The following is a 12,033-nucleotide window of genomic DNA, read 5'->3' as shown; positions in this document are numbered from 1 at the left end:
TTTGTCTCACAGTTAAGTCACCAAGTCTAAGAATTTCTTGCCTTTCTTGGTTGGTAGGTGTTCATTTTGGAGAGAGATGATGGAAAAGCCACTCAGCCTATTTAAATTTTCATTGTCTTATAGAAGACACTTTCCAAATGAATTGTGTTGCATTTGAGACGTTAAATGATATAATTGAAAAACAACTTGCCACCTTAGTGTCAGTCTGTCAGATATTCATTCAGAGTCTCAGAGGCATTGGAATTATGTAATTTTACGTGTTGACGCCAAACATAAACTACGGTGTCGTTACTGACATTTTAAAATCTGCAACATTAGTTTTAACTTAAAAAATTTATTTGTTTAAATAAATATATTTAAATGTTAGTAGAGTGCATATCTGCAATGAATACAAAGAAGTGCAGCCATGGTATACTGGAGAGATGTTTGAATAGATTTTTAGCAGAGAAAAAAAGTTACTTTGTGTAATTTGAAAACTGTACAGCAGCACGTTACCTCTGTGAGCATAGTCCAGTGGAACCTTCTGTGGTGATGAAGGTGTTGTATGATCTGTGCTGTCTACATCTGTTTTAAAAATAGCCACTAGCCATCTGTGTGGCCAACTGAGCCAGTGCCATTTATTGAAAAGGCAGTCTTTCCCTCCTATGCTACAGTGTCTTTTGTCATAGCAGCTAGTTTTATGTGGGTCTGATTCTCAATTCTTTATTAGCTTTGTTATTCATTTTAAAATTACTTTTAAATACTAGTATTTATTAGTTTTTGTGTTGATTTTCTACTAGGTTTTTTTTGTTTTGTTTTTTGTTTTTTTGCGGTACGCGGGCCTCTCACTGTTGTGGCCTCTCTGTTGCGGAGCGCAGGCTCCGGACGCGCAGGCTCAGCGGCCATGGCTCACTGGCCCAGCCGCTCCGCAGCATGTGGGATCTTCCCGGACCGGGGCACGAACCCGCGTCCCCTGCATCGGCAGGCGGACTCTCAACCACTGCGTCACCAGGGAAGCCCTACTAGGTTTTTAATTCTAGCTCCCTGATGAATCTCTTTGTTGTCTATTTCTGGAACATATTGGTCACAGTTAATTTCAAAGTCTGAGTCTGATAAATCCATTGTCTGGATCACCTGTTGATCTGCTTGTATTGTCTGTTTTTCCTGTTGGTAGTTCTGGTTTTTTAAATTGATTAATGGATTTTTTAAAATGAAGTGTGTAGAGGCTCTGGATGTTGATATTTTTCTCCAGCAAGGACTTTTTCCCCTGGCTTCTCTCAGTCAGTTAGAATGGAAGTCAGAGTAGTTCACCTAAATCCAGTTAGGCATTGAGCTGGTTCACGGCTGGTTTCAGTCTTAGTTCGAGCTGGCCTGTTTCTAGTTCATTCTCCCTCTCAGGGTTTTAGCTCTTCAGGGGGGTCTAACTGAGAGCTTGAGTCATTTCCCAGAGTCCTTCCATCTAGGCGGGCCCTGCCTGACCTTCAGTTCTTTTTTAAAAACCATATTTATTTATTTATCATTTATTTATTTGGCTGCACCAGGTCTTAGTTGCAGTATGTGTACTGTCAGTGGCGGCATGCATGCGGGATCTAGTTCCCCGACCACAGATCAAACCCAGGCCCCCTGCACTGGGAGCGCAGAGTCTTACCTGCTGGAGCACCAGGGAAGTGCCCTGATCTTCCGTTTTGACCTCTCCAGCGCCATGAGATTGCCTGGCCTCCTGGCCTCTCTCCACGCACCGCCTGCCCACCTCCCTCTGCAGCCCCTTTGTGCTTTCTCTGTGCTTCCATCTCCTCCAGGATCATGGCCTGCCCCAGGTCTCGGCTGCCTAGTAGCTCTGTACTCTGTGGCGAGATGCTCTGCTTAGCTTTGCAGCCGCTTTGCCTGTGCTGCTTTTGAATATGCAGATGCCTTGGGGAAGAGTGGGCTGGAAAGTTGGGCTTGCTAACTTCAGTGCATTTCCCTCTTCTCTAGGTCTCGGCTCTCAGGGCCTACATGATTTGGTAACTCTCAGATACTTTGAAACAACTTTTTTCTGGTTTGTTCAAATTCTGCTTTCCTACTTATTCTTTGGGGGCGGGGGGAGATTGATGTGCTGCATCACCATGCTGGCTGGAAATGGTTCTTCCATGTATGTTGTTATGATTTTTAAATTGTTAAAAAGGTATTGTGGTGTCATACAGAAAGGACAGGCTATGGAGATGTTCCAAAATAATGGAGACTAAAGGTACGTGACAATTAAATGCAATACCTGATCCTAGACTAGATGCTGTACCTTGAAGGAAGAAAATGCTGTAAAGGGCAATTTTAGATCATTTGACAAAATTCTAATGTCTGTGGTAGATTAGGTAAAGGTATGTTAATTTTTCTCAAGTTGACAATTGTGTATACTGGGTAACTGAGACATTATCCCTATTCTTGGAAAATGTTCACTGAAGTATTTAGAAGTAAAGGACCATGATATATGTAACTTACTCTAAACTGTCTGAAAAAATGTACTGTGTGTGTATGCTTGTGTATGGTCCAAATGATGAGCAAATGTCGTGAAATGTTAACAGTATTCGTTGTATTATTTTTATTCATGCAACATTTTGTAAGTTTGAAATTATTTTCAAATAAAACAGCAAAAAACATATTGCAAAATGGAAATACTAATTAAATGTTTAGAGAACCATAAGCATCCCCGAGGCACTTGGGTTCTTAGCAGTGGGGTTTGAAAAGCACTGCGCTACGTGATTTCTAAAGCATTTGTGGGGTGTTTTGAGATTAATTGCCCAAGAGTTTGATATTAATGAGAAGAAAGGGGGACCTCTGTTTCAGCTCAGAGAAGAATTATTCTAGCCCATAGAAATATGAACTAGGGACTTCCCTGGCAGTCCAGTGGTTAGGACTCCGTGCTTTCACTACTGAGGGCGTGTGTTCGATCCCTGGTCGGGGAACTAAGATCCCACAAGCCGCATGGTGCGGCCACCAAAAAGAAAAAAAAAAAGGAAAAAGAAGAAATATGAACTAGAGAGAGAATCATTAGAGAGTGGGATAATCATTAAAGAGTGAGTGCCAAGAAGATACTATTTAATTTGACCAAAGGTTTATTGTGGCCCATATGAGATAATAAATACCAGAGTGTATCAAGTCCAGCTCCTGGCAGGAAACAGAAGGGGTAAACAGAGCATATCATGAAGAGATGACAGACCAAGGTGGGCAGGGTTTGGGGAGCCAGCACAAGGGAGGCAAAGGCCCAGAACCTGGAAGAGTGGGGCGCTGTGCCCGCCCAGCGAGCGGCCAGACTGGCAGGAGGGTGGGTGCTCGGCAGGACCATGCCTCAGCTCGGAGGAGGAAACCACTGCCGCTCGAACCTGGCAGGGTTAATGTAGTGGGGAAGTCGATGTCCCTCCCTGCCTCCTGTCCTTGTTTCCTGTGGGGGGGACCCACTGTCCAGATCCAGCAGGCAAGGGAGCCGCTCGCTGTGGAGGTGGAGTTCAACCTTTTACCTCTCGGGACAGAGCAGGTTGGAGAGTGGATCTGAGGGGCGCATGGAGGCTGTCCAGAATGAGGGGACTCTGGGAAAGGAGAAGATGGACTACTGTTTGCGGCTTAGCGGACTGAGGAGCAGAAAGGTAGCCAAGGTGGAGGGGTGGAGACGTATGTTACTTGGACAGATCGCTGCCAGCCACCCAGTTAACGCTGTAGTTTATGCCAGGAAATGAAAAGCAGACGTCCCTGACCCTTTGGTTGGGGAAATCACTGTAACAGAATTCATTTGAGTTCAGCAAGGTTGATCTTGTTTTCTGCAATAGAACTCGGTTGAAAATCAATCAGGTAGGTATTCACTGTATGCCTGGTATGTGTCAAGCTCTGCTAGGTGACGTGGGGATACACAAAGGATAAGATCAGATCCTTTTCCTTGATAGTTCACGGGCAGACTGAGGAGCTCCAACGTGGAGGTGTGAAAAGGTAGTGCCAAGTACATTGGCAGTACCAGCATAGGACAGATTCCTATTAGTCACACGTTTTCTTCCTCTTATGAAAGAGTGCTCCAGTGGCCTTTACGTTAGGAAAAGAAGCAGATTTTTGGCAGCGCAGGAAAAAAAAATTCTATTTCCATATTCTGGTTCCAACTCTCCTCCCCCACTCCCTTTGGTTTGTTTTAAAAATTTGACAGCTAATTAAAGTGTCGTTTGGCTGGAAATGCATTTAAACTCTTTAACTGAGGTTTTTTTGTGTGTTTAAATGAATCCCAGAATATTCTCCTCTTTTCACTTTTTCAACTTACATTTTTTGACAGGCCGATTAAGTTAAAATGAGGTCTTTAGGGTGGGCCCTAATCCAGTATGACTGGTATCCTTCTTCAAAGAGGAAATTTGGACACAGAGACAGAAGTACACGGAGGGAAGAGAATGTGAAGAGACAGGGAGGAGGCCAGACAAAGGCAGAGGCAGGTTGGGCTACACTGCTGCAAGCCCAGGGAGGTCTGGGGCCCCCAGAAGGTGGAAGAGACGGGGAAGTATCCTTCATCCACAGATTTCAGAGGGAGCATGTCCTTGCCAACAGCTTCATTTCAAGCTGTAGCCTCCACAATGATGAGAGAATACATTTCTGTTCTGAGCCACCCAGTCTGTGGTACTTTGTTATGGCAGATCTAGGAAACTAGCATGCCCTCCACACCTCAGCTCATAGTAAAGATGGATTCCATCAGTAGCTAATTCTAAATTCTTTTCTAAACCTATTAGAAGAATGTAAAAGTAGATGGCTATTAAAAAGCCCTTATTTTGGATTTGAGGATCTTTACTGAGCTATTGTGATTAAAAACATATTTTCTTTTTTCTTATTACATGGAATATCTGATAATTTATTAAATATTACAATTAATAATGTATCATAAACATGCCAGGTGGTAAGGGGTAGGAGAAATGGATCCCTTTTTTTATAGTTTAAATTTCTTTAGCTGGGTTTTAGTCTCCCCGCTTTTCATTTATGGCTCTCTGTGCCTAAGTTGATAGTCATTCTCATGTTGTTAAAGCGATCAAAAAAGGATTCTAAGTTTCAGAAGATACATAGACGTTGAAATGGCCTGTGACTGAGGTTGTTTCTATATACTGATAGTCTGTCTAGGCCACCTTTTTACTCAGTTAGATCTCGCCTTCATTTTGAATGCTAAAGCTTAGCAGTTGAAATGCAGTCTAGGCTGGGGGGCAGCCTCTTCCTCGTTCTAATACCGAGGCTGGGTAAGGTAATGTCTTGACCATGTATGATGTACTATATATGTATTATGTCTGTCCCTGATTTTTTAAAAAAAATTGCCAAAGCAATATATCCTCTTGTAGAAGAATAAGACATATAATCAAAATAGCTGAGTTTTTTCCTTTATCCAAGGATTAGCTGGACTGTATAAAGACGTGAAATTCATTTACGTAACAGGTATTTATAAAGTGCCTGCTCGGTGCAGTGTACTGTTCTAGGCTCATGAGATGCATCAGAACACGTGAAGATCCCTGCCCTCGTGTTTTAGGCGGCAGGCATGCCCTGTGGGCCAAGTTGAAAATGCAGGGAGGTGGCGGCAGTGCTCCCCTCTCGCCACAAGGCGGTGGCCTTGTACAGCACAAAGCCACCGCCTGCCTCCTGGAGAGCCTGGGGTGGGTGGCTTGACACCCCTGATACTGCCTTTGAATTCTGGGGGGTAGAGTGGGATGGTTTAACCCCGTCCCTTTGTTATATTAACTTACAGTAAGGTCATAAGCAGCTATATAGAGTGAGAAATTATGAAGTTACCATGATGAGTCTTTTGGGTGGTCATAATTAATTCCTACATATTTTTACATGTGAGCCATGTAATTTCCTGTCTTCTTTACCATGTTTGAGTAATATACAGTTTAGTAATAGAAGAAAAAAATTGAAAATTAACTGCAAAGAAAAAGTTTTACGCCACCAATGATTTTATCTCAGTTTTTGTTCATTTTGTTTCTTTTTGTCTGTGACCATTTGCAGTTCACATTTCATTCATAATTATATATGTTTTCATTTAACATCATTACAAAAGGCAGATATGTATTTTTCAAAGTATAGCACTTGATTGATAAGTTGGTTTCTTGGATGGCCAGGAGTAGTGGGACAAAATAAAGAATTCCAGTGAAAGTCGTGTTGTGGCATAATACATCCCACCCCAGTTTCTAAGAAACCCGTTTTAAGAGCAGCTCTGCCAGCTGTTTCACAATCGTTAACTGAATATTTCGCTTTAGGTTTCAATCTCCCTTCTAGGGCAAAGGGTCTCTAGAAAATGTAGGCCTCCCTTTATTTTTCCAGAGCTTGTGGAATGCCTGCATTGTTCTTGGCACTGATCCCCCCCGCCCCCACCGCCAGGGTCTCGTGTGGGCTTTCCTTGTTGTCCCAGATGCCTAGGTCGTAAAGCCACACCCCTTCTCTTCCGTCCGTTGGAGGAGGTGTCTGGGAGCCACTTCTCTAGGGTGGAGTGATGCTCCATTTTCCAGCATCTGCCCCGTGAGGCGCTCTCAGGGCAGGCTGCCTTGTACGGCCCTCCAGTTTCCCGCTATTTTACATCCCTAGGGCTGGGCTCCGTCGTTTGCAGTTGCTGGCTGTGTGTTGAGCTCATTTTGTTGGTGGTGAGAGATGTGGCTCTTGCCCTGAAGCAGTCACTCTCACCGTCTGTTCCCAGGCCAGCAGTATCAGCCTCACTGGGAACTTGTCAGAAATGCAGATTCTCAGGCCCACTTCAGAGTCAGAAACTGAGGATGGGGCCCGGCAGGCTGTGCTTGGACAAGGCTTCCGGGGGATTCGGATGCACGGGAAGGTTTGAGAATCACTGTCCCCAAGCAGTGCTTCTTTAATTAAGAAGTTACACCAGTAGCCCTGAGCACAAGCCCCCCGTCCAATCTTGGTATATGTTAGCATGAAAACATGATATCTTAGTCCTTGAAGTCAAGGCACTTAAAACTTTAAAGTACCTGTTTCTTTGCTTTGTGAATGTCAGTATTTCTGTAGCATAATATTTTTTATTTCGAGTTGACAGTTCGGTTGATTTCGGATTTATTAACATGGATGTCTTTGGGGATTTTTGTTGGCCCTTTGAGTCACCACCCGAACGAACGTGGTGGGGAGGGAACATTCCCTACCTCCCGTCTTTCACTGTGGCCGCCTCTCGTCTCCACTGCCGCTGCTTTCCCTTCTCCATTGACTGCGGCGGCAGCTGTTCCCGCGCAGTCAGTCTGCCCGTGGTGAGACGAGCTTTGTGAATCAGCCCGGCTGGCACCGTCTCCTCACTGAGCTGCCTTCTGCTTCTTATGGAGCAGATACAAGTCTGTGCCATGAGACAGTCGGGCTGCTCAGCCCTGCCTTCAATCCTTTAAATAACATGCTTTCTTAAAACCTTGAGTGCAAGTCTGGCAGTAAAATGAAGTCTTGAAAACAGAAAACAAAAAGGTGCTTTCTGCCATGGGCAAAAAACTGACAAAAACTTCAAAAGCAGGACTTTTAGAATATTGGTTATTCAAGGACTGGTTATGTGAATAATCCCACCTAAGAAATCAGGTTTTCCTAAGAGAAGATTAAGCAAAATGGATGCTCAGGAGAGATTAGTGATTTGAAATACTGAATATTCTTACGTCTTTTCTAGACCTGGAAAGGAAAGAGCAAGAGTTAGAGCAACTGAGAATGGATTGTGAGCACTTCAGAGCGCGCCTGGAGTCTGTGCAAGAGGACTGTGTGAGAGAGAAGAAGGTACGATGCTCGCAGGGTCCGTGTAAAGCGCCAGCACTGTGGCCATGGCCCCAAAGTGGCGCTGGCCATGGTCCAGCCCTGAAGCCTCAAGACCTTGCATTTTTACATATACTTATTCTGAATGGATTGGAAAATAGTTGATCGTTTGGATTTTACAACCATTGAATATGGGGATTATTTACTTGGTGCTTTTTAATAGTCACTTACTGTTAATTCAGTGTTGAAAAGCCCGATCCAAACTATTAAAACTCATAATAATCTTGAAAAAATCATGCGTACAATGATTTATAATCAGAGATAGATATATTAAATAGAAATATTTGTAATTAACTTCACACATCATTTACTGATATTTTAGACATAACCAATTGTATTTCATTTTAATATTTGGGGAGACTAATAATATTTCTTAAAAATTATACATTTTCTGCATGGAATAAATTATTTCCTCTTCTATAAAACTAGAACTCTTCTGCCACTTCTGCTGAAATTTGGAGCTTGAATTTTTATTTTTGAAAGGCAAAGTTGCAATAGTACTAGTGACAGAAGCTAGGATGTGTTGTTAACTGTGTGCTGGCAGGTGGTCAGCAGCTGTCCATGCATCTCACTTGTTTCTCCCAGCACAGCTGGATCAGCAGGTGCTCTTAACCTGCAAGAGTGAGAGGAGGCTGCTCCCAGGCCCCACTGCCGTGTGCTAAGCTTTGTGTCACACTACCTCCTCGTGTGAAGGAGTTCTGAAGGTTTGTGGCTACAGTGGAGGTTTTCCAAAACTGGTGGATTCGTATAGCCTTTATTTTCCCCCCACGTATTTGTTAATTGTTTATTTATCATGAAAAACTATTCCTTAGCCCAGAGATTCATAGTTCTTAGTTTCATAGTTTAGGAACACAGGTGAGTGACAAACTGCCATGGAAATCAACTCAAAGACATTCTTTACATTCCAAAATCATTTTGCACTCTGAAAGACAGTAGCTTTCCTCATCGCCTCAAAATCTTTTATGGAATCATGAATTCTGTAGAAATCTGCATATGCCTTCTTTCTTGGTTCAGCCACAGCAAACTTATAGAAAGCTGCAGCTCCCAGAGATACAGTGAATGCTCCAGCGATATGAAATTGCAGACACTTGGCCAGAAGGCCGTGCATCTGAGCTTTCATCAAAGGACTGGAAGCCACGGTAGTTTTTCTCCTTGAAAAAGATGGCTCAGCAACATCTTTCCAGACTGATGGAGAAATGGACTGTATAGACTTTAATACCGAGCAAGTAGAGAAGACCAGGGAAAGAGTTTTAGTCTCAAAACTGAGTTACGTTGAGTGTCACACATTGAAAGCTGAAATTCTAGCTCAGTCACGTTCTATTCCGATCATGATATACTGAGATGGACGCGTGGTTAATTTGTCTGGACCTAAAAGTTTCATTGTCTGAAGGAAGTTGACCAGCAGGCAAGAAGGAATTTGATAAATGTGAACAGTGCAATCCACTGGTTCTGTACTCCTTAAAATACCAAGACATCCTTGTTAAGGTTGAAGCCTAAATTGGGCAGAATCTTAGATTTCCTATTTTTTTAAATTGATAAGCATAGGAAAACATGCATGTTTGGCTGGCATTTTAGATGTAATGCTTAAAAATAAGCCACTCAAGGAAAGTGCCAGAATAGAGGAAGAAATGGCTGTGGTAAAGTAGTGTCAGATCATCAGCATGTTATTGCCCGGACACTTTGAACTTAGTTAAAATGTGGGCATATTTTAGGTTAAACCATTACCTATTTCCAGTTAAGTCTCCTGCTTAATAGACCCGCCAATTTAATACAGGTTGGAACCCCTGCAAGTTTGCTGTGACAAGGCCCTGTCTCTTCCTGCTGTAGGGAACTGGCGCTTCCCTTTTCTGTGGCCTTTTCTGCCCAGGTCTGTACAGATCATGAGGCTGGACTCTGGAAACTTATTTTAGAGTTGAGGAACTAGGAAAGAATCCAGGGCTAGATACTAAATTACAGTATTGCTAGTAAGTACTTCAGCTGGGGTAAAAGTCATTAAGGAGAAGGCAGACATTATTGAATCCAGCATGTAAGGAAAGATCAGAAAACAAAGTGTGGACTCAAAATTATAAAGGAGATGCCGGGTGAGAAGCAGCGCCTAACCCTCTAGAGGTGCGTCACTGGGACAAGAAAAGCTTGCTTCGTGTTTCCTCAGTGACAGTCGAATGGGGCCAGTTTGGGCCTAGTTGGGCCTTGTTGTGATCTAAGGGGTGGGCCGGGAGAGTCCTGGCAATAGCAGCCTTTGAACTCAAGAGAAAAAAGCGCCAGTGAAGTTGTTGGAGGATGTCTGAATTACTGTTTGAAGGACTGTGCTGCTACTCTGGGGTTAGCTGAGGCCTTCCACAACATCTCTGCTGGCACAGCATTTAGTGCCTGGCCTGCTTTCCCGTGCGTGTGGACTTGTTTTAGACAACGGGCAGAGTCGCAGCGTTCTCTCTAAGGAGCCCTGTTTCCCCGGCTTACCTATGGCTTCATCCTCTCTGTGTGTTTTCTTAGGGCAGCATCTTTCATAGTCAGTAAACTAACTTAAATATAGACTGCTATTTTTTCATTGTCTATATTTTTAATTTGTTAGGAAAGAGTTGCTGCTTTTGTGATGATAAATGGGAAGTTGTTGCAAACATTGTATATTATTTCAGGCAAGTTTTTAAAGAAAGATTAACTGATAGTATAGCTCAGTTATTATAATCAGAAATGAACTACACAAAGATATTAAAGGAATCTTTAAAATTTTGTGCTTGCTACCCTGTTATGTATGAGTATTTGCTTTAGGTAAATATATCAGAGTTTAATTATTGTTTCTTTTTAAAATACAGCTTTATTGAGGTGTATTTTGTACACCATAAAATTCATCTGTTGTAAAAGTCTAGTTGGATAACGTTTAGTAGATTTATGCAGTTGCACAGCTGTCACCCAAACCAATTTGTGTTTTAGTTAAGACATTTTTTGAAATAATTATAGATTCACAGAAAGTTGCAGAAAGTCCAGGGAAGCCCAATACCCTTTACCCAGTTTCCTCCAGTGGAGAATAGCTTTCCCAGCTGCAGTGTAGGGAAACCAGGAGACTGACATTGGTGCCACCCACAGTGCTTGTGCAGGTTTCACCAGTTTTACCTAGACTTGTCTGAAGTTCACCACTTTTGCCTGCACTTACTTATGTGTGTGAGCATAGTTCCGTGCAGTTTTGTCACGTGTAGATTCATGAACTCACCTCCGCAGTCAACATACAGCACCGCTGCATCACCATAGAGACCCCGTCGCGCTACCCCGGCGCACCCACGCCCAGCCGCTTCCCCACGCCTGCCTCCTGGCAGCCATGGATGTATACAGTTGCCACACGGTATCTGTCTACTTCTCTTATTTCAAGAATGCCATAGAAGTGGGATAATTCAGCCTGTAACCTTTTGATATTGACCTTTTTCACTCAGAGCCTTCCAAGCTGTCGTGTGTTATTAGTTTGCTTCTTTTGATGGCTGCTTAGCATCCCAGGGTACGGAAATATCACAGTTTAAATATTCTCCCACTGAAGGACATTTGGGTTGTTTCCTTTTTTTTTTTTTTTTCTGCTATTGTGAACATGTGTGTATAGGTTTTTGTGTGAATATATGTTTTCATAACTCTGGGATAAATGCCCTAGAGTGCGATTGCTGGGTTCCGTGTCAGGTGCGTGTTTAGTTTTGTAAGAAATTACCAAATTGTTTTCCAGAGTGGCTGTACCCTTTTACATGCTCACCAGCAAAGCATGAGTGATTCACTTCCTCCACACCCTAATTAGCATATGGTGTTCTCACTATTTTTTATTTTAGCTGTTCTGATAGACGTCTTGTAGTGATTCGCATTTCCCTGTTGGCTAATGATGTTGAACATCTTTTCATGTACTTATTTGTTGTCTATATATTCTCTCCTGTGCGATATCTGTTTGTGTCTTTTGCCCATTTTCTAGTTGGATTTTTTTTTAACTGTTAAATTTAAAGTGTTCTTAATATATTCTAGACAAAAGTCCTTTATTGGATATATGGTTTGCAGATATTTTCTCCCAGTGTGTGGCTTGTCTTTTCTTCTTCCTCATGGGGTCTTTCACAGAGCAGAAGTTTTAAATTTGGATGAAGTTCAACTTGTTGATTTTTGTTTTCATGGATTGTACTTTCTGTGTTATGTCTAAGAACTTTTCACCTAACCCTAAGTCCCAAAGATTTTCTCCTTTTTTTTTTCTAACAGTTTTATATTTTTATGTATTTTGTTTATGATTTGTTTTGAGTTCATTTTTGTATAAGATGTGAACTTAACATT

At 42.5% G+C, this 12,033-nt stretch overlaps 1 protein-coding gene across 14 annotated transcripts in view; it reads left to right on the top strand.

Annotated features, from left to right (window-relative positions):
- The window catches only part of HSF2BP (heat shock transcription factor 2 binding protein), an 85,008-nt gene that overhangs the window by 7,991 nt on the left and 64,984 nt on the right, over positions 1–12,033 (top strand). For 12 of the 14 annotated variants that reach the window (XM_067035203.1, XM_067035201.1, XM_059064810.2 and 9 more), the window contains one exon: positions 7,607–7,710. In XM_067035203.1, coding sequence (XP_066891304.1) covers positions 7,607–7,710 — 104 coding nt within the window. Of the gene's footprint in view, positions 1–3,324; positions 3,799–7,606; positions 7,711–12,033 lie in introns of those variants that run through there. The other 2 variants (XM_067035210.1, XM_067035211.1) reach the window with 2 other exon arrangements.

This window comes from Kogia breviceps, chromosome 5, assembly GCF_026419965.1.
Source record: "Kogia breviceps isolate mKogBre1 chromosome 5, mKogBre1 haplotype 1, whole genome shotgun sequence".
Lineage (NCBI taxonomy): Eukaryota > Metazoa > Chordata > Mammalia > Artiodactyla > Physeteridae > Kogia > Kogia breviceps.
Note: the sequence above shows the minus strand (reverse complement) of the source record. Positions and strands in the feature narration are given on the sequence as shown.